This window comes from Mus caroli, unplaced genomic scaffold (assembly GCF_978045245.1).
Source record: "Mus caroli unplaced genomic scaffold, Mus_caroli_1 scaffold_8, whole genome shotgun sequence".
NCBI classification, from domain to species: Eukaryota; Metazoa; Chordata; class Mammalia; order Rodentia; family Muridae; genus Mus; species Mus caroli.
Genome location: NW_028227263.1, coordinates 98,525,536 through 98,548,988, shown reverse-complemented (window position 1 = coordinate 98,548,988; position 23,453 = coordinate 98,525,536). Strand labels below are relative to the sequence as shown.

The 23,453-nt window shown below is 39.5% G+C and overlaps 1 protein-coding gene across 1 annotated transcript; it reads right to left on the bottom strand.

Annotated features, from left to right (window-relative positions):
* Window positions 1–15,465: 15,465 nt before the first annotated feature.
* Window positions 15,466–16,407, bottom strand: LOC110297936 (mas-related G protein-coupled receptor member B2-like). The gene has a single exon (XM_085840902.1). The coding sequence runs from the start codon at window positions 16,405–16,407 to the stop codon at window positions 15,466–15,468; it is 942 nt and encodes a 313-aa protein (XP_085697028.1).
* Window positions 16,408–23,453: the final 7,046 nt, after the last annotated feature.

Sequence of the window (23,453 nt, the reverse complement as noted above, 5' to 3'; positions counted from 1 at the left end):
TAAAGATAGAATACTAAAAGCAGTAAGAGAAAAAGGCCAAGTAACATTTAAAGGCAAGCCTATCAGAATTACACCAGATTTTTCACCAGAGACTATGAAAGCCAGAAGATCCTGGACAGATGTTATACAGACACTAAAAGAACACAAATTCCAGCCCAGGCTACTATACCCAGCCAAACTCTCAATTAACATAGATGGAGAAACCAAAGTATTCCACGACAAAACCAAATTCACACATTATCTCTCCATGAATCCAGCCCTTCAAAGGATAATAACAGAAAAAAACCAATACAAGGACAGGAACCACGCCCTAGAAACAACAAGAAGGTAATCCCTCAACAAACCTAAAAGAAGACAGCCACAAGAACAAAATGCCAACTTTAACAACAAAAATAACAGGAAACAACAATTACTTTTCCTTAATATCTCTTATTATCAATGGACTCAACTCCCCGATAAAAAGACATAGACTAACAAACTGGCTACACAAACAAGACCCAACATTTTGCTGCTTACAGGAAACTCATCTCAGAGAAAAGGATAGACACTACCTCAGAATGAAAGGCTGGAAAACAATTTTCCAAGAGAATGGCATGAAGAAACAAGCTGGAGTAGCCACTCTAATATCTGATAAGATTGACTTCCAACCCAAAGTCATTAAAAAAGACAGGGAGGGACACTTCATACTCATCAAAGGTAAAATCCTCCAAGAGGAACTATCAATCCTGAATATCTATGCTCCAAATACAAAGGCAGCCACATTCATTAAAGAAACTTTAGTAAATCTCAAAGCACACATTGCACCTCATACAATAATAGTGGGAGACTTCAACACACCACTTTCACCAATGGACAGATCATGGAAACAGAAACTAAACAGGGACACAGTGAAACTAAGAGAAATTATGAATCAAATGGATCTGGCAGATATCTACAGAACATTCTATCCTAAAACAAAAGGATATACCTTCTTCTCAGCACCTCATGGTACCTTCTCCAAAACTGACCACATAATTGGTCACAAAGCAGGCCTCAACAGATATAAAAATATTGAAATTGACCCATGCATCCTATCAGATCACCATGGACTAAGGCTGATCTTCAATAACAAAATAAATAATAGAAAGCCAACCTTCACGTGGAAACTGAACAACACTCTTCTCAATGATACCTTGGTCAAGGAAGGAATAAAGAAAGAAATTAAGGACTTTTTAGAGTTCAATGAAAATGAAGCCACAACATACCCAAACTTATGGGACGCAATGAAAGCATTTCTAAGAGGAAAACTCATAGCTCTGAGTGCCTCCAAAAGGAAACTAGAGAGAGCACACATTAGCAGCTTGACAACACACCTAAAAGCACTAGAACAAAAGGAAGCAAATTCACCCAAGAGGAGTAGACGGCAGGAAATAATCAAACTCAGGGGTGAAATCAACCAAGTGGAAACAAGAAAAACTATTCAAAGAATCAACCAATCAAGGAGCTGGTTCTTTGAGAAAATCAACAAGATAGATAAACCCTTAGCCAGACTCACTAGAGGGCACAGGGAAAGCATCCTAATTAACAAAATCAGAAATGAAAAAGGAGACATAACAACAGATCCTGAAGACATCCAAAACACCATCAGATCCTTCTACCAAAGGCTATACTCAACAAAACTGGAGAACCTGGATGAAATGGAGAAGTTCCTAGACAGATACCAGGTACCAAAGTTGAATCAAGATCAGGTTAATGATCTAAACAGCCCTATATCCCCCAAAGAAATAGAAGCAGTCATTAATAGTCTCCCAACTAAAAAAAGCCCAGGACCAGATGGGTTTAGTGCAGAGTTCTATCAGACCTTCAAAGAAGATCTAATCCCAGTTCTTCACAAACTATTCCACAAAATAGAAACAGAAGGTACTCTACCCAACTCATTCTATGAAGCCACAATTACTCTGATACCTAAACCACAAAAAGACCCAACAAAGATAGAAAACTTCAGACCAACATCCCTTATGAATATTGATGCAAAAATCCTCAATAAAGTTCTTGCTAACCGAATCCAAGAACACATCAAAACAATCATCCATCCTGACCAAGTAGGTTTCATCCCAGGGATGCAGGGATGGTTCAATATACGGAAATCCATCAACGTAATCCAGTATATAAACAAACTCAAAGACAAAAACCACATGGTCATCTCCTTAGATGCGGAAAAAGCATTTGACAAGATCCAACACCCATTCATGATAAAAGTCTTGGAAAGATCAGGAATTCAAGGCCCATACCTAAACATGATAAAAGCAATCTACAGCAAACCAGTAGCCAACATCAAAGTAAATGGTGAGAAGCTTGAAGCAATCCCTCTAAAATCAGGGACTAGACAAGGCTGTCCACTTTCTCCATACCTATTCAACATTGTACTGGAAGTCCTAGCCAGAGCAATTCGACAACAAAAGGAGATCAAAGGGATACAAATTGGAAAAGATGAAGTCAAAATATCACTCTTTGCAGATGATATGATAGTATATATAAGTGACCCTAAAAATTCCACCAGAGAACTCCTAAGCCTGATAAACAGCTTCGGTGAAGTAGCTGGATATAAAATTAACTCAAACAAATCAATGGCCTTTCTCTACACAAAGAATAAACAGGCTGAGAAAGAAATTAGGGAAACAACACCCTTCTCAATAGTCACAAATAATATAAAATATCTTGGCGTGACTCTAACTAAGGAAGTGAAAGATCTGTATAATAAAAACTTCAAGTCTCTGAAGAAAGAAATTATAGAAGATCTCAGAAGATGGAAAGATCTCCCATGCTCATGGATTGGCAGGATCAACATTGTAAAAATGGCTATCTTGCCAAAAGCAATCTACAGATTCAATGCAATCCCCATCAAAATTCCAAATCAATTCTTCAACGAATTAGAAAGTGCAATCTGCAAATTCATCTGGAATAACAAAAAACCTAGGATAGCAAAAACTCTCCTCAAGGATAAAAGAACCTCTGGTGGAATCACCATGCCGGACCTAAAGCTCTACTACAGAGCAATTGTGATAAAAACTGCATGGTACTGGTATAGTGACAGACAAATAGACCAATGGAATAGAATTGAAGACCCAGAAATGAACCCACACACCTATGGTCACTTGATCTTCGACAAGGGAGCTAAAAACATCCAGTGGAAGAAAGACAGCATTTTCAACAAATGGTGCTGGCACAACTGGTTGTTAACATGTAGAAGAATGCGAATCGATCCATTCCTATCTCCTTGTACTAAGGTCAAGTCTAAGTGGATCAAGGAACTTCACATAAAACCAGAGACACTGAAACTTATAGAGGAGAAAGTGGGGAAAAGCCTTGAAGATATGGGCACAGGGGAAAAATTCCTGAATAGAACAGTAATGGCTTGTGCTGTAAGATCGAGAATTGACAAGTGGGACCTCATGAAACTACAAAGCTTCTGCAAGGCTAAAGACACCATCAATAAAACAAAAAAACCACCAACAGATTGGGAAAGGATCTTCACCTATCCTAAATCAGATAAGGGACTAATATCCAATATATATAAAGAACTCAAGAAGGTGGACTCCAGAAAGTCAAATAACCCCATTAAAAAATGGGGCTCAGAACTGAACAAAGAATTCTCACCTGAGGAATACCGAATGGCAGAGAAGCACCTGAAAAAATGTTCAACATCCTTAATCATCAGGGAAATGCAAATCAAAACAACCCTGAGATTCCACCTCACACCAGTCAGAATGGCTAAGATCAAAAATTCAGGTGACAGCAGATGCTGGCGAGGATGTGGAGAAAGAGGAACACTCCTCCATTGTTGGTGGGATTGCAAGCTTGTACAACCACTCTGGAAATCAGTCTGGCGGTTCCTCAGAAAATTGGACATAGTACTACCGGAGGATCCAGCAATACCTCTCCTGGGCATATATCCAGAAGATGTCCCAACCGGTAAAAAGGACACATGCTCCACTATGTTCATAGCAGCCCTATTTATAATAGCCAGAAGCTGGAAAGAACCCAGATGTCCCTCAACAGAGGAATGGATACAGAAATTATGGTACATTTACACAATGGAGTACTACTCAGCTATTAAAAAGAATGAATTTATGAAATTCCTAGCCAAATGGATGGACCTGGAGGGCATCATCTTGAGTGAAGTAACACAATCACAAAAGAACTCACACAATATGTATTCATTGATAAGTGGATATTAGCCCAAAACTTAGGATACCCAAGATATAAGATACAATTTGATAAACGCATGAAACTCAAGAAGAATGAAGACCAAAGTGTGGACACTGTGCACCTTCTTAGAATTGGGAACAAAACACCCAGGGAAGGAGTTACAGAGACAAAGTTCGTAGCTGTGATGAAAGGATGGACCATTTAGAGACTGCTGTATCCAGGGATCCGTCCCATAATCAGCTTCTAAACGCTGACACCATTGCATACACTAGCAAGATTTTGCTGAAAGGACCCAAATATAGCTGTCTCTTGTGAGACGATGCCGGGGCCTAGCAAACACAGGAGTGGATGTTCACAGTCAGCTATTGGATGTATCACAGGGCTCCCAATGGAGAAGCTAGAGAAAGTACCCAAGGAGCTAAAGGGATCTGCAACCCTATTGTTGGAACAACATGATGTACTAACCAGAACCCTGGAGCTCTTTTCTCTACCTGCATATGTATCGAAAGATGGCCTAGTCGGCCATCAATGGAAAGAGAGGCCCATTGGACTTGCAAACTTTATATGCCCCAATATAGGGGAATACCAGGGCCAAAAGAATGGGAATGGGTGGATATGGAAGTGGGGGGCGCCATGGGGGACTTTTGGGATAGTATTGGAAATGTAATTGAGGAAAATATGTAATAAAAATATTAAAAAAAAAAAAGAAAGAAAGAAAGTACCCAAGGAGCTAAAGGGATCTACAACCCTATTGTTGGAACAACATGATGTACTAACCAGAACCCCGGAGCTCTTGTCTCTAGCTGCATATGTATCGAAAGATGGCCTAGTCGGCCATCAATGGAAAGAGAGGCCCATTGGACTTGCAAACTTTATATGCCCCAATATAGGGGAATGCCAGGGCCAAAAGAATGGGAATGGGTGGGTAGGGAAGTGGGGGGCGCTATGGGGGACTTTTGGGATAGCATTGGAAATGTAATTGAGGAAAATATGTAATAAAAATATTAAAAATCAAAAAAAAAAAAGAATCTTACTAATAGAAACCAAGACCACTCACCATCATCAGAACCCAGCACTCCAACTTCGCCCAGTCCAGGGCACCCCAACACACCGGAAAAGCTAGACCCGGTTCTAAAAGCATATCTCACGATGATGGTAGAGGACATCAAGAAGGACTTTAATAACACACTTAAAGAAATACAAAAGAACACTGGTAAACAGGTAGAAGACATTAAAGAGGAAGCACAAAAATCCCTTAAAGAATTGCAGGAGAACACTGCTAAACAGGTAGAAGACATTAAAGAGGAAGTACAAAAATCCCTTAAAGAATTGCAGGAGAACACTGCTAAACAGGTAGAAGACATTAAAAAGGAAGCACAAAAACCCCTTAAAGAATTGCAGGAGAACACTGCTAAACAGGTAGAAGACATTAAAGAGGAAGCACAAAAATCCATTAAAGAACTGCAGGAAAACCAGACCAAACAGGTGATGGAATTGAATAAAACCATCCAAGACCTAAAAAGGGAAGTAGAAACAATTAAGAAAACCCAAATTGAGGCAACACTGGAGATAGAAACACTAGGAAAGAAATCTGGAACCATAGATACAAGCATCAGCAACAGAATACAAGAGATGGAAGAGAGAATCTCAGGTGCAGAAGACTCCATAGAGAACATCAGCACGACAATCAAGAAAATGCAAAATCCAGAAAGATCCTATCTCAAAATATCCAGGAAATCCAGGACAAAATGAGAAGACCAAACCTACCGATAATAAGGAGTAGATGAGAATGAAGATTTTCAACTTAAAGGACCAGCAAATATATTCAACAAAATTATAGAAGAAAACTTCCCAAACCTAAAGAAAGAGATACCCATGAACATACAAGAAGCTTACAGAACTCCAAATAGACTGGACCAGAAAAGAAATTCCTTCCGACACATAATAATCAGAACAACAAATGCACTAAATAAAGATAGAATACTAAAAGCAGTAAGGGAAAAAGGTCAAGTAACATATAAAGGCAAGCCTATCGGAATTACACCGGATTTTTCACCAGAGACTATGAAAGCCAGAAGGGCCTGGACAGATGTTATACAGAAACTAAGAGAACACAATTTCCAGCCCAGGCTACTATACCCAGCCAAACTCTCAATTAACATAGATGGAGAAACCAAAGTATTCCACGATAAAACCAAATTCACACATTATCTTTCCACAAATCCAGCACTTCAAAGGATAATAACAGAAAAAAAAACAATACAAGGACGGAAACCACGTCATAGAAAAAGCAAGAAGGTAATCCCTCAACAAACCTGAAAGAAGACAGCCACAAAAACAGAACACCAACTCTAACAACAAAAATAAAAGGAAGCAACAATTACTTCTCCCTAATATCTCTTAATATCAATGGACTCAACTCCCCAATAAAAAGACATAGACTAACAGGCTGGCTACAGAAACAGGACCCAACATTTTGCTGCTTACAGGAAACTCATCTCAGAGAAAAGGATAGACACTACCTCAGAATGAAAGGCTGGAAAACAATTTTCCAAGCAAATGGTAGGAAGAAACAAGCTGGAGTAGCCATTCTAATATCTGATAAGATTGACTTCCAACCCAAAGTCATCAAAAAAGACAAGGAAGGGCACTTCATTCTCATCAAAGGTAAAATCCTCCAAGAGAAACTATCAATTCTGAACATCTATGCGCCAAATACAAGGGCAGCCTCATTCATTAAAGATACTTTAGTAAAGCTCAAAGCACACATTGCACCTCACACAATAATAGTGGGAGACTTCAACACACCACTTTCACCAATGGACAGATCATGGAAACAGAAACTAAACAGGGACACAGTGAAACTAACAGAGGTTATAAAACAAATGGATCTGACAGATATCTACAGAACATTTTACCCTAAAACGAAAGGATATACTTTCTTCTCAGCACCTCACGGTACCTTCTCCAAAATTGACCACATAATTGGTCACAAAACAAGCCTCAATATATACAAAAATATTGAAATTGTCCCATGCACCCTATCAGATCACCATGGACTAAGACTGATCTTCAATAACAAAATAAATAATAGAAAGCTAACACACACGTGGAAACTAAACAACACTCTTCTCAATGATACCTTGGTCAAGGAAGGAATAAAGAAAGAAATTAAGGACTTTCTGGAGTTTAATGAAAATGAAGCCACAACATATCCAAACTTATGGGACACACTGAAAGCATTTCTAAGAGGAAAACTCATAGCTCTGAGTGCCTCCAAAAAGAAACTAGAGAGAGCACACATTAGCAGCTTGACAACACACCTAAAAACTCTAGAACAAAAGGAAGCAAATTCACCCAAGAGGAGTAGAAGGCAAGAAATAATCAAAATCAGGGGTGAAATCAACCAAGTGGAAACAAGAATAACAATTCAAAGAATCAACCAATCGAGGAGCTGGTTCTTTGAGAAAATCAACAAGATAGATAAACCCTTAGCCAGACTCACTAGAGGGCATAGGGAAAGTACTCTAATTAACAAAATCAGAAATGAAAAGGGAGACATAACAACAGACCCTGAAGAAATCCAAAACACCATCAGATCATTCTACAAAAGGCTATACTCAACAAAACTGGAGATCCTGGATGAAATGGACAAGTTTCTAGACAGATACCAGGTACCAAAGTTGAATCAAGATCAGGTTAATGATCTAAACAGTCCCATATCCCCTAAAGAAATAGAAGCAGTCATTAATAGTCTCCCAACCAAGAAAAGCCCAGGACCAGATGGGTTTAGTGCAGAGTTCTATCAAACCTTCAAAGAAGAACTAATCCCAGTTCTTCACAAACTATTCCACAAAATAGAATCAGAAGGTACTCTACCCAACTCATTCTATGAAGCCACAATTACTCTGATACCTAAACCACATAAAGACCCAACAAAAATAGAGGATTTCAGACCAATTTGCCTTATGAATATTGATGCAAAAATCCTCAATAAAGTTCTCGCTAACCGAATCCAAGAACACATCAAAACAATCATCCATCCTGACCAAGTAGGATTCATCCCAGGGATGCAAGGATGGTTCAATATACGAAAATCCATCAATGTAATCCATTATATAAACAAACTCAAAGAGACAAAAACCACATGATCATCTCGTTAGCTGCTGAAAAAGCATTTGACAAAATCCAACACCCATTCATCATAAAAGTCTTGGAAAGATCAGGAATTCAAGGCCCAAACCTAACCATGATAAAAGAAATATACAGCAAACCAGTAGCCAACATCAAAGTAAATGGTGAGAAGCTGGAAGCAATCCCACTAAAATCAGGGACTAGACAATGCTGCCCACTTTCTCCCTACCTATTCAACATTGTACTTGAAGTCCTAGCCAGAGCAATTAGACAACAAAAGGAGATCAAGGGGATACAAATCGGAAAAGAAGTCAAAATATCGCTTTTTACAGATGATATGATAGTATACATAAGTGACCCTAAAAATTCCACCAGAGAACTCCTAAGCCTGATAAATAGCTTCTGTGAAGTAGCTGGATATAAAATTAACTCAAGCAAGTCAATGGCCTTTCTGTACACAAAGGATAAACAAGCAGAGAAGGAAATTAGGAAAACAACACCCTTCTCAATAGTCACAAACAATATAAAATACCTTGGGTGACTCTAACTAAAGAAGTGAAAGATCTGTATGACAAGAACTTCAAGTCCCTGAAGAAAGAAATTAAAGAAGATCTCAGAAGATGGAAAAACCTCCCATGCTCATGGATTGGCAGGATCAACATTGTAAAAATGGCTATCTTGCCAAAAGCAATCTACAGATTCAATGCAATCCCCATCAAAATTCCAACTCAATTCTTCAACGAATTTGAAAGGGCAATCTGCAAATTCATCTGGAACAACAAAAAACCTAGGATAGCAAAAACTCTTCTCAAGGATAAAAGAACCTCTGGAGGAATCACCATGCCTGACCTAAAGCTGTACTACAGAGCAATTGTGATAAAAACTGCATGGTACTGGTATAACGACAGACAAGTAGACCCATGGAACAGAATTGAAGACCCTGAGATCAACCCACATACCTATGGTCACTTGATCTTTGACAAGGGAGCAAAAACCATCCAGTGGAAAAAAGACAGCATTTTCAACAAATGGTGCTGGCACAACTGGTGGTTATCATGTAGAAGAATGGGAATTGATCCATTCCTATCTCCTTGTACCAAGGTCAAATCTAAGTGGATTAAAGAACTCCACATAAAACCAGAGACACTGAAACTTATAGAGGAGAAAGTAGGGAAAAGTCTCGAAGATATGGGTACAGGGGAAAAATTCCTGACTAGAACAGCAAAGGCTTGAGCTGTAAGATCGAGAATCGATAAATGGGACCTCATAAAGTTGCAAAGCTTCTGCAAGGCAAAAGACACCATCAATAAGACAAAAAGACCACCAACAGATTGGGAAAGGAACTTTACCTATCCTAAATCACATAGGGGACTAATATCCAATATATATAAAGAACTCAAGAAGGTGGACTCCAGAAAATCAAATAACCCCATTAAAAAATGGGGCTCAGAACTGAACAAAGAATTCTCACCTGAGGAATACCGAATGGCAGAGAAGCACCTGAAAAAATGTTCAACATCCTTAATCATCAGGGAAATGCAAACCAAAACAACCCTGAGATTCCACCTCACACCAGTCAGAATGGCTAAGATCAAAAATTCAGGTGACAGCAGATGCTGGCAAGGATGTGGAGAAAGAGGAACACTCCTTCATTGTTGGTGGGATTGCAAGCTTGTACAACCACTCTGGTAATCAGTTTGGCGGTTCCTCAGAAAATTGGACATAATACTACCAGAGGATCCAGCAATACCTCTCCTGGTCATATTTCCTGAAGATGTTCTAACTGGTAAGAAGGACACATGCTCCACTATGTTCATAGCAGCATTATTTATAATAGCCAGAAGCTGGAAAGAACCCAGATGCCCCTCAACAGAGGAATGGATAAAGAAAATGTGGTACATTTACACAATGGAGTACTACTCAGCTATTAAAAGGAATGAATTTATGAAATTCCTAGGCAAATGGATGGATCTGGAGGGCATCATTCTGAGTGAGGTAACATATTCACAAAGGAACTCACACAATATGTACTCACTGATAAGTGGATATTAGCCCAAAAACTTAGGATACCCAAGATATAAGATACAATTTGTTAAACGCATGAAACTCAAGAAGAACGAGGACCAAAGTGTGGACACTGTGCCCCTTCTTGGAATTGGGAACAAAACACCCATGGAAAGAGTTACAGAGATAAAGTTTGGAGCTTTGAAGAAAGGATGGACCATCTAAAGCCTGCCATATCCAGGGATCCATCCCATAATCAGCTTCCAAACGCTGACACCATTGCATACACTAGCAAGATTTTGCTGAAAGGACCCAGATATAGCCGTCTCTTGTGAGACAATGCTGGGGCCTAGCCAACACAGAAGTGGATGCTCACAGTCAGCTATTGGATGGATCACAGGGCCCCCAATGGATGAGCTAGAGAAAGTACCCAAGGAGCTAAAGGGAACTGCAACCCCATAGGTGGATCATTATTATGAACTAACCCCAGAGCTCTTGTCTCTAGTTGCATTTGTATCAAAAGATGGCCTAGTAGGCCATCACTGGAAAGAGAGGCCCATTGGACTTGCCAACTTTATATGCCCCAGTACAGGGGAATGCCAGGGCCAAGGGGTGGGGGTGGGTGGGTGGGGGACTGGGGGGGAGTGTATTGGGGACTTTTTGGATAGCATTTGAAATGTAATTGAGGAAATTACCTAATTTTTAAAAAAAAGACACCATCAATAAGACAAAAAAAACACCAACAGATTGGGAAAGGATCTTTACCTATCCTAAATCAGATAAGGGACTAATATCCAATATATATAAAGAACTCAAGAAGGTGGACTCCAGAAAATCAAATAACCCCATGAAAAAATGGGGCTCAGAACTGAACAAAGAATTCTCACCTGAGGAATACCGAATGGCAGAGAAGCACCTGAAAAAATGTTCAACATCCTTAATCATCAGGGAAATGCAAATCAAAACAACCCTGAGATTCCACCTCACACCAGTCAGAATGGCTAAGATCAAAAATTCAGGTGACAGCAGATGCTGGCGAGGATGTGGAGAAAGAGGAACACTCCTCCATTGTTGGTGGGATTGCAAGCTTGTACAACCACTCTGGAAATCAGTCTGGCGGTTCCTCAGAAAATTGGACATAGTACTACCGGAGGATCCAGCAATACCTCTCCTGGGCATATATCCAGAAGATGTCCCAACCGGTAAGAAGGACACATGCTCCACTATGTTCATAGCAGCCTTATTTATAATAGCCAGAAGCTGGAAAGAACCCAGATGCCCCTCAACAGAGGAATGGATACAGAAATTATGGTACATTTAATTTTTTTATTACATATTTTCCTCAATTACATTTCCAATGCTATCCCAAAAGTCCCCCATACCCTCCCCCCCACTTCCCTACTCACCCATTCCCATTTTTTGGCCCTGGAGTTCCCCTGTACTGTGGCATATAAAGTTTGCATGTCCAATGGGCCTTTCTTTCCAGTGATGGCCGACTAGGCCATCTATTGATACATATGCAGCTAGAGTCAAGAGCTCCGGGGTACTAGTTAGTTCATAATATTGTTGCACCTACAGGGTTGCAGATCTCTTTAGCTCCTTGGATACTTTCTCTAGCTCCTCCATTGGGGGCCCTGTGATCCATCCAATAGCTTACTGTGAGCATTCACTTCTGTGTTTGCTAGGCCCCGGCCTAGTCTCACAAGAGACAGCTATATTTGGGTCCTTTCAGCAAACGCTTGCTAGTGTATGCAGTGGTGTCATCGTTTGGATGTTAATTATGGGATGGATCCCTGGATATGGCATTCTCTAGATGGTCCATCCTTTTGTCTCAGCTCCAAACTTTGTCTCTGTAACTCCTTCCAGGGATGATTGTTTCCAATTTTAAGAAGGGGCAAAGTGTCCACACTTTGGTCTTCGTTCTTCTTCAGTTTCATGTGTTTTACAAATTGTCTCTTATATCTCTGGTATACTAAGTTTCTGGGCTAATATCCACTTATCAGTGAGTACATATCATTTGAGTTCTTTTGTGATTGTGTTACCTCACTCAGGATGATGCCCTCCAGGTCCAACCATTTGCCTCGGAATTTCATAAATTCATTCTTTTTAATAGCTGTGTAGTACTCCATTGTGTAAATGTACCCCATTTTTTGTATCCATTCCTCTGTTGAGGGGCATCTGGGTTCTTTCCAGCTTCTGGCTATTATAAATAAGGCTGCTATGAACATAGTGGAGCATGTGTCCTTCTTACCAGTTGGGACATCTTCTGGATATGCCCAGGAGAGGTATTGCGGGATCCTCTGGTAGTATCCTTAATCATCAGGGAAGTGCAAATCAAAACCACCCTGAAATTCCACCTCACACCAGTCAGAATGGCTAATATAAAAAATTCAGGTGACAGCAGATGCTGGCAAGGATGTGGAGAAAGAGGAACACTCCTCCATTGCTAGTGGAATTTCAAGATGGTACAACCACTCTGGAAATCAGTCTGGCGGTTCCTCAGAAATTTGGACATAGTACCACCAGTAGATCCAGTAATACCTCTCCTGGGCATATATCCAGAAGATGTTCCAACTGGTAACAAGAACACATCCTCCACTATGTTCATAGCAGCCTTATTTATAATAGCCAGATGCTGGAAAGAACCCAGATGCCCCTCAACAGAGGAATGTATACAGAAAATGTGGTACATTTACACAATGGAGTACTACTCAGCTATTAAAAACAATGAATTTATGAAGTGCCTAGGCAAATGGATGGATCTGGAGGGTATCATCCTGAGTGAGGTAACCCAATCACAAAAGAACTCACATGATATGCACTCACTGATAAGTAGATATTAGCCCAGAAACTTAGAATACCCAAGATACAATTTGCAAAACACATGAAACTCAAGAAGAAGGAAGAACAAAGTGTGGATACTTGGTCCCTCCTTAGAATGTGGAACAAAATACCCATGAAAGAAGTTACAGAGACAAAGTTTGGAGCTGAGACAAAAGGATGGACCATCCAGAGACTGCCCCATCTGGGAATCCATCCCATAAACAACCACCAAACCCAGACACTATTACATATGCAAGCAAGATTTTGCTGAAAGACCCTAATATAGCTCTCTCTGGTGAGGCTATGCCAGTGCCTGGCAAATACAGAAGTGTATGCTCTTATTCATCTATTGGATGGAACACAGGGCCCTCAATGGCGGAGCTAGAAAGTACTTAAGGAGCTGAAGGGGTCTGCAACTCTATAGGTGTAGCAATTATATGAACTAATCCATACCCCCAGAGCTCGTGTCTCTAGCTGCATATGTAGCAGAAGATGGCCTAGTCAGTCATCACTGGGAAGAGTGGCACCTTGGTCTTACAAACTTTATATGCCCCAGTACAGGGGAATTCCAGGGCCAAGAAATGGTGGTGGGTGGTTGGAGGAGCAGGGCAGGTGGAGGGTATAGGGACTTTTGGGATAGCATTTGAAATGTAAATGAAGAAAATACCTAATAAAAATTGAAAAAAAATTGTGCTTCATCTGAAAATATCACATAGTGTAGCTTTAAAATTAAAATGTGATTTTATAGAAAAAATAGACTGAAGAAATGGCCAACCAATAACTCTCCCAACTTGGAACCCATCACAAGGTCATTGTTGATGGTACTCTGTTATGCTTGCAGACAGGAACCTAGCTTAACTATCATCTGCGAATCTTTATCCAGTAGTGGACTGAAACAGATTTAGAGTCCTACAGCCAAACATTAGACTGAAGTCAAGGACTCTTTTGGAAGAGAGGGGGAAGAACTTGAAAACCCTGAAGGGGATGAAAACTTATAGAAGGACCAACAGAGTCAACTAATCTAGACCTCTGGCAGCTCTCAAAGACTGAGCCACCAACCAATGAACACATACCACATGAACTGGAACAAGGCCCCAAGCACATATCTAGCAGATATGCACACATGGAATAACCACATGGAATAACCAACAACTGAATGAAGGCTCTCCCTAAAACTGTAGCCTAACTATGGTATCCTTTAACCAAAAAGGGATGTCTTGTTTGGCCCACCCTCTCAGAGGAGAAAGGGAAATGGGATGGGGAAGAAATCAATAAGGAAAGACCTGGAAGGAATAGCACTTGGGATGTAAATGAATAAATAGATAGAAAAATGCTCTTATTTTTATTTGAAAAATAAAAAATGTTACTAAAATACGTATCATTGAAGAAATAAATGTTGTAGACTCTAAAGAATGATGTAATTTTACAGGTTTAATTTAAAGGGGACCTAGTCTAGAGGACCTCATTGAAAATTTGTCATGAGGAATTAGACAGAAAGAAAGTTACTCATGGCAAAGGCAAGAAAGAAAGAAAAAAGGCTGGACCATAGGATGATAAGCAGGGCATTTTAAAGCACACCACAAAGGACAGTCTCTCTTCATCTTCATATGTGCATGGATGTTGACAGATCTCATAACAAAACTGACAGCCCTCTTCCAATGCTAAAAATGAAAGACACAGAGAACTTGAAGGTGAGGACTCTACTGGGGAATAGAGATTTAACAGACTTCTCTTGAGAATGTATGTTTGTTTACTAAGCAATTTATATAAGAAAGACCATCACTCCATATATTCTTTATAATCTGGAGAATTTAATGAATACTAGGATTATAAAGTGTATTTATTTAACTCTTGAAACAAAAATATAGGAACATTAAAACAATGGAGGCATTCCAAATGGACAAAGAATTTTTACAGGATCTAATATTTGCTTTGCACTATATATTCCAGTGACTAAATAAGTACAGCCCTTCTGTATACATCCTTTAGCCTTTAGATGAATGAGGGCTTTGTCAATAGTGGTCAACAGATCTCCTCAACTCCAGAACACTTACATGGAATCCCATCAAAAGGAGATGATGAAGTCTGAGTAACAGCTCCAAAAATTCTACAGTCAGTATTTGTATGACAAGTCATGTATCTATCCACTTTCACAAAAATGCTTATTTTTTAACTGATTGAATATCAGGAAACAAACTGAACAAAACTGTGAAAATGTCCCACAGAGATAAGAAAATTTTTTTTCTCTAAAAAGCCATTTCTGTCTGATCAAAGAACCTCTCAGTTGCTACAGACTGTTTCAAATTCTTCTGGATTTCATGAAGGACCCATGTCTTCACTTTCTTCTTCAGGAGTGTCCTCCATTGCTCTTTGAAGAAGCACCTTCAGAGACTTCTGTTGGAACTTTTGCTGACGAATAAAACCAACAAGGAAGTAAATGATAGGGTTGGCACAGCTGTTAATACAGGATAGGAATAGTTCCTCGTGAAAATAATCACAAAATCCAACATACATCAAAATTTCACTCCATTGGATGATCCAGGAGATTCCAAAGGGAAGACAGCAGATTAGGAAGAATAACACTGTGAGTGCAATGGTCACATACAGCCTGGTCACAGGGATCTGCTGGGAGCCACAGAAGATCCTAACAAGTAGGATGAGACTGGACCCACAGAGAACCACAAATAAAACAATTGACCATGCACAAATGATTAAATCAAATCTCAAACACCAAGACTGGTCAAAACTATTAAACAGTAAGCCACATCCCATCCCATCCAGAAGAGCAAACAACAGGGACAAAGCCCAAAGCAAGGAACAGGTTACAGATGATGTGTGTCTCGGTCTTTGACAGCGGTACCAGATGGGCCTCATGACACACAGGCAGCGTTCAATGCTAATGGTGCTGAGAATGCTCAGCCCAGAAAGATAAGCAAATTTTGTCAACATATCAAAAAAGAGAGGGATCTGGATAGAAATTGAGGGAAAAATAACAAGAAGGTAAAATAAAAACTGAGAGTGCAGGAAGAGAAAGTCAGCCCCGGCCAGGTTGAGGATGTAGACAGAGAATGCATTCCTACGTATCTGGAAGCCCAGAAACCACAGCACTATGGAATTTAATACAATCCCAACAGAGGAAATGATGAGGGAAAGAAAACCCATGACTTGGATCTTGAAGAAACAATCAACACTATTAGTGTAGCTGCTTCCATTTGCTGCTATGATGTAAATGCCCAGGGACGAGATGTCTGTATCCATGCTTAGGAAATACTTGCTCCTGAAACAACAATAACAAAATAAGTAAATAAATAAATAAATAAATAAATAAATAAATAAATAAATAAATAAAAACATGAGCACATGCTGTCTGTGTACTCTCTGATTTTCAGGACTATGCTGCTACATGGTAATGACTGACTTGTTACTTAAGGGAGAGAAACAGGACCATAGAGACTAAGTACTTATCAAAACCAGTATTCTGGAGCCTTAATTTAATTTAAATCGATAGGCTATTTACAGCCCATGTCCTGTGCTGATATGAGAGTAGTTGGTGGCCCCAGTACAAACACTCATTGTCTCAGATTGTGTCAGAAAGAAAGAACTCTGAACCCAACGTTCTTTCTGCTCTAAGGCTGGTTCTTCTCTGCTGCAGAAACTCAGAAGACAGAAGCATGGTCAGTAGCTGCTGTATGCCAACAGTCCTGGCAGAGGAGAGGCATGACTGTTTCATCAAATGGGAAAGCATGGAAATCACAAATGACAGTCATGAAGGGAATCCCAAGTTATACTAAGACCAGTATGAAAAGAACCAAACCTATAGGCTAGTGTGAGTTGGTCTCCATTTCAGATGAAACTAGAAAGGGAAGCCTTTGAGGACACTAGGCACTTTTCTGTTGTCTGTTGCTATATAACCAATATCCATCTCTCTACTGAAACACAGTGAGTAACTGAGAATTTTCACTCATTTATTATTATTCACAAATTTTATATATATATGCATATATGTTACATATATATATCATATATCACATACAAAATATATATGTGATCATTATCCAAAAATGAATAAATTAATGATAAACCGAACAGTCACTATAAATTTAGATTAAATGTCTTTGAAAATACTTTAGAGCAAATTTAGTACCACAAAACAAATAGAAAAACAAGGGAAATATCAATGTTGATGGTTCTGAGAGAGGAAGTTCTAGTGTGTCTGGAAGAATGGCTTATGCTGCAAGATGGCTAATCATTATGACTTTGTCATTCCCCAATGCAGGAATATCTATTAATGACTACATTGATAACCTAGAAGAGTTTCAGCCCAGAATTTAGGCATTGATTCTGAGATTAACTGAATTTCTAACACTCTTGAAGGATAAAACAACAAATTTGGAGGAAGATAAAAAGAGAGAAGAGGGTAACAACTGTGGTAAATAGAGAGCAATGTGACACAGAAACATCTAGAAAGGAAAACAGCTTAAGAGAAACCATCTACCAGACATGGTATCTTAATTGTGGAATACCAGACTTTAGGAGCTGGGTCAGGAAGATTTTGATGAGTTTGAGGACAGTCTAAGCTACATAGTGAGTGCCAGAAAAGCCTGGGCTGAAAGAAAAAAAGGAGTAAAGGCAGGAAATGAGAGAAGGAGGGAGAAAGGGAAGATAGAGGGAGGAAGAAAAAGGGGGATGGAAGAAAAGTTAAAAAAACAAAAACAAAAACCCTCAATTTTGGAGACTCTAAGCACCCTTTATGCAAAGGATAGGTCTGAGATGCCAACTAAAGCACAGAAAACTAATTCCATGATGTTATACTATTAAGGATTTTCCTTAATCTACAGAAATATAGGGACATTACAACAATGGAGGCATTGCAAATGGACATGAATTTTAAAAAAAAACCTTACATAACAAAGCACAGCAACAAGTGTCAGAATTAGAAGATTCATAAAGAATGCTGATGTGCAGCAAAGGCTGCAGGAGCATGAAACAGTTTACTTGCAACATAAACCTCTAAGCAAAGTAAGAGTCTTAGAGCTGGAAGAACAGGGAAAGATAATGTTCCACACCCTGAAATAACATAACTGCCAATCCAGTGTCACACCCATCCTGACAGAAAACACAGTACTTGTTTACACCCTCTTGGGACTACTCTATCTATCAACCTAGATACTTGGTCTCCTCTGTAGGAACTTACAGCCTCTGATAAGAGACCCTTCCTCAAACTTTGCTCCTTTGTAAGTCCCTCAAAATTATGTCATCCACAACTACAAAATGATGACCAAGAACGTATGCCAAAAGAACTAACCAGAAACCAAACTTCAAATTCCCAAGTCCTATCACAAAATTACAAACAATAAGAAAAATAAAAACAATAAGTTCTCCAAAAGATCATGAATCTTACAGTACATATCCCCAGTGAATATAGTTTAGATGAAGCCCAAGTCACAGAATTCAAAAGGACAACTACAAGCGTGTTTAGGAGTTCAGGTAACTTGAGGAGAATTTGAGTAAGCACCTGAATGGACTTAAAGAAGACAGGAATAAATACCTGACTGAAGGAAATACAACACAATTGGTTAACTCTATGTACAGCAGAAAATTGGTATCTAGAAAAAATAAAGACCTCAAAAAATTAAAAAATAAATTAAGAAAACACAGACATATCACCAGAGAAGAAATATGAATGACTGCTGATAAAATTTAAAAACTGTTCAATATCAGTGGCCATCAGGGAAATGTAAATTAAATTTCCTTGAGATTCTATCTTATCCCAGGAAGAATTGATATTGAGAACCCAAAGAACAAGAAATACTGATGAGGATATGAGGAAAGAAGAACACTAATGTACTGTTGTTGGTGAGAATCACCCTGGGCTACCACTGTAGAAATCAGTATGGTGATTTCTCAGAAAATGAAATAGAACCCTTATGGTAATTGTACTAGTTTAATGTCAACTTGACATAAGCTAGAGCCACCAAAGAGGAGGGAGCCTCAATTGAGAAAATGTCTCCTAAGATCAGACTGTACACAAGCCTGTTGAGCATTTTCATTTTGGTGGGTAATGGCTCAATCCATTAAGGGTGGTGCCATTTCTAGGCTAATGGTCCTTGGTTCTATAAGGTTCAAGTTGAGCAAACCGAAAGGAGCAAGCCAGCAAGCAGAGCTCCTCTTCAGAGGCCTTTGCAGGAGCTCTTTCTTCATGTCTCTGCTCTACTTGAGCACCTATCAACTTCCTCTGATGATGAACTCTGGTCTGGAAGCTTAAGGCACATAAACTCTGTCCTCCACAAGTTACTTTGTTCTTTGTATTTCAACACAGCAATAGTAACTCTAAGAGAGTATCTCACAAAACCATGCCTTGGTATGTATCCTAAATGAAAATGTATCCTAACGAAAAATAATCCTTTATTATCCATGGTCATTGATGTTCTGTTCACAATAACTAGGATAGATTATTAGCCCAGATGTTCACCAACTGATGAATGGACAATTAAATATTGTGCACATAAGCAATGGAACTTCATTGTACTGCAAAGACAAATTATATTGTGAAATTTTCATGTAAAGGGTTATTACTGGAAAATTTACATTGAGGTATAAACCCCAAGAACAACAAAAAGGCAAATGCTATATATTCTCTTTATGTGAATGTTAGCTTGAAATCTCTAATTTTTATGTTCTTCTATGATTGCTCATGAAAACAAGGACACTAGAAAGAGGTCTTAGGAAGGGGGAGGCTTAATGGAGGCAAAAGAATGGAATGAAGAAAGTGTGAAAGTACAAAGACGATTTTGAGGGCTAAAAGATTTACACAGTGGAGGGGTGGAAGAATAGACAAATAATGAAAGATGACGAGGGTTAATTAGAACAAAGAGTATGGACAAACCTACGATCTTGTAACTAAACTTTAAGACATAATTTGTTGTTTAAAAAAGAGTTTGCAGGGAACTACCTTATGTATCTGGGGGAAGCTGCTTTGAGGAGCCATGTGTGTGTGTGTGTGTGTGTGTGTGTGTGTGTGTGTGTGTGTGTGTGTGTGTGTGTCCAGGGGCTCCCAAACAATGCAGACACTTGTCATTCCTTTTGGTTTTCCATCATTAATGTATGCTAAGACCCCATTGCTCAAGACACCACTCATCTTGAGTATACAAATTATGTAGAACAAGCTGAGACTGAGATGGAAATTTTCTTCCTGGTAGCCAGCTTTCACATTCCCAGAAAGTGCTATGTAGGCTACTGTGGGACAATGTGTGTGTGTGTATATGTGTGTGTGTGTGTGTGTGTGTGTGTGTGTGTGTGTGTGTGTATTCCCTTACTCGGCTATGTATTCTGTAATCTATGAGACAACACAGTCAGGTAATATACCCACTATAGTGGTAATATAGTGATGATGGTAACTAACTGCACCTTGATTAGACTTGAAACTCACTTCATATGAAAGAATAATTGCTTAGCATTAGAATTCAGATAAAAAATTAAGATTAGAGATATCATATGAACTATAGTGAAACTGAATTCAGTTGTTGAACTAAATTGCCATAGAATTAAGCAAATCTCTGAATATTTATATTTACTCATGTCACTAAATTTAACTTTAATCAGAGAAACTTCTGGTTTTTTGTTTGTTTGCTTTATTAGATATTTTCTTTATATACATTTCAAATGCTATCCTGAAAGTTCCCTATACCCTCCCCTCACCCTGCTTCCCTACCCACCCACTCCCACTTCTTGGCCCTGGCATTCCCCTGTACTGGGGCATATAAAGTTTGCAGTACCAAGGGGCCTCTCTTCCCAGTGATGACTGACTAGGCCATCTTCTGCTACATACATATGCAGCTAGGGACATGAGCTCTGGGGGTACTGGTTAGTTCATATTGTTGTTCCACCTATAGGGTTGCAGACCCCTTCAGCTCCTTGGGTGCTTTCTCTAGATTCTCCATTGGGCATCCTGTGTTCCATCTTATAAATGACTGTGAGCATCCACTTCTGTATTTGCCAGGCACTGACATAGAGTGCAGTCTACAGAAGCTTCTGTTTTTAAGAAAATGCTTATTGCCGGGCAGTGGTGGCACACGCCTTTAATCCCAGCCCTTGGGAGGCAGAGGCAGATGGATTTCTGAGTTCGAGACCAGCCTGGTCTACAGAGTGAGTTCCAGGACAGCCAGGGCTACAGAGAGAAACCCTGTCTCAAAAAAAACAAAAAAAAAAGATGCTTATTAAAAAAGAGATTCATGGCAGCACAAGGTACTGAGGATAAGTAATGGTTGAGTGTCCAGTCCTAAGAAAGGCATGTATAATGTAGTAAAGGATGGCCTCATTGGCCATCAATGGGAGGAGAGGCCCTTGGTCTTGTGAAGATCATATGCCCCAGTACAGGGGAATGCCAGGGCCAGGAAGTGGGAGTGGGTGGGCTGGGGAGCAGGGTTGGGGGAGGACATGGAAGCTTTGGGGATAGCATTTGAAAGGTAAATGAAGAAAATAGCTAATAAAAAATATTTAAAAATAAAAAAATTTTAAAAATAAAAAAGGCATGTATATCATCTTCCTTTATGTTCAGGTAACATTGCAGAAGAAAAAGCAGAAGGAATCTGAGAAGATAAAAAATAAGGGAAAGGCTTCAAAATGACATCTTCTCAGCAAAACACAGTCATTCCATTCACAGACCTAGAACAGTTGTGAATACCTACACAGGTCATGCACAAACAGGTTCCCATAAACAGCCAGGCATAGTTGTAGGATGGATTCTGGAAGGACTACCTCTCCAAACTGAATTAACTGGCAACAGATTAAAGGAAAGGAGCAATTATGGCCTTCAATCAGGTACCTATTAGTAATCAAATCACGTGCCAATAAGAGAGTTCAAATGACCCAGTTAGCAAATGTTACAAAATAAAAATAAAAAATCATAATCTCAAAAAGGAACTGGGAGGAGGAGATTGACAGAGATGGGAGGGATAGTTGAGAGAACTGAGGAGAGTAATCAGGGTATATTGTGGCATAAAGAGAATTATCAAAGAAAGCAATTAATCAATATTGAATGTCCAGGGCAGAGCACAGGGACCCTGCAATCACAGCAACAGCCAACTCTGAGTGCAGATGATGTCCACTTTACTACAATTAATAAGGCTCCATATTCTGTGATATTGGGGAGGATCAGAGATGGCTTAATCATATAATGTAACTTTCCCTAAGTATGTACATTGTTGATAAATGATAATTGTGTTCCTCCAAGTCACTCATTTTTAGAGCATCTGTTTCCTACTGACAGAGAAATGCACAAAGAAATGGAAACTATCCATTGCAGGAAACATGAGTGACTGAGGTACTGACTAGATCTGTGCTTTTAGAAACAGTGCCTGTCCCCACATGCTTGCCAAGTCAAAGAGAGTGGGAGAAGTCTCACAACAGCACCATATTTGAGCAGTTATGATTAAAGAAGGATGAGAAACAGTACAAAATGGAAATAACTACCTTGGTTCACTGACTTCCAGAAGTCCAGCCTGCCAACCTACAATGCTATCATGAAGGACTTTTTAAGACTTCTTCTACAGAAACACATGAGGCTCCTTAGATTCTCCACCTCAACGTGTAGTTATATGGTCACAGCCTAAGAAAAATATCTCAAAGAATGTCTCAAGAAGCACCTTACCTTTTTGCCAATCTTCTTATGAGAAGTGGTAAGCTGGTCTGTTGCAAAGAGAAAAGTCTCCTCAGTCAATATGAAACAGTTGTAGCACAGAGACTGCAGAGAAAACTGGTGCTTGAGGGAGGATAATCAAGAGGGGAAGAAAGACCTATAGTTTGCTGTACTTGGATCTGCCCTGCATGTCACTCCTTTGAGTCATGCTCTTCACAAACCTGTTCTCAAGATTGGCCTGGCTCCTATCTCTCATACTCTGGTCACACCAACCCCTGTGATTCCTCTTCACTCTTAATGCCTCTAGTTGTTGCTGTTGCTGTTGCTGTTATTGTTGCTGCTGCTGCTGCTGCTGCTGTTGTTGTTGTTGTTGTTGTTGTTGTTGTTGTTGTTTAACTTCTTGCATCCAGAAGGTGAGCAATGCCAAGGAATGTGTAGCATTATTTGGGTATCAGGCATACCTTTATGTTTGTAAAGCTGTACAAAGATAAAGCAATAAACATAAAGATTATGATAAAATGTGATGAATTTGCAGAACAGTGATTTGAACATACATCAGATAAGACTCTCAGTTCTGAAACTAGAAAAGTTCCTCTGTCAGAAATGTAGGGAAGGATCTAGGGAATGTACTGCCTGCAGGCTTCTGGGACATCCTCCTTACTGCTAC

Coding starts and splice junctions, on each gene's coding strand:
- LOC110297936 (XM_085840902.1), bottom strand. CDS start 16,407: ATGGATACAGACATCTCGTCCCTGGGCATTTACATCATAGCAGCAAAT.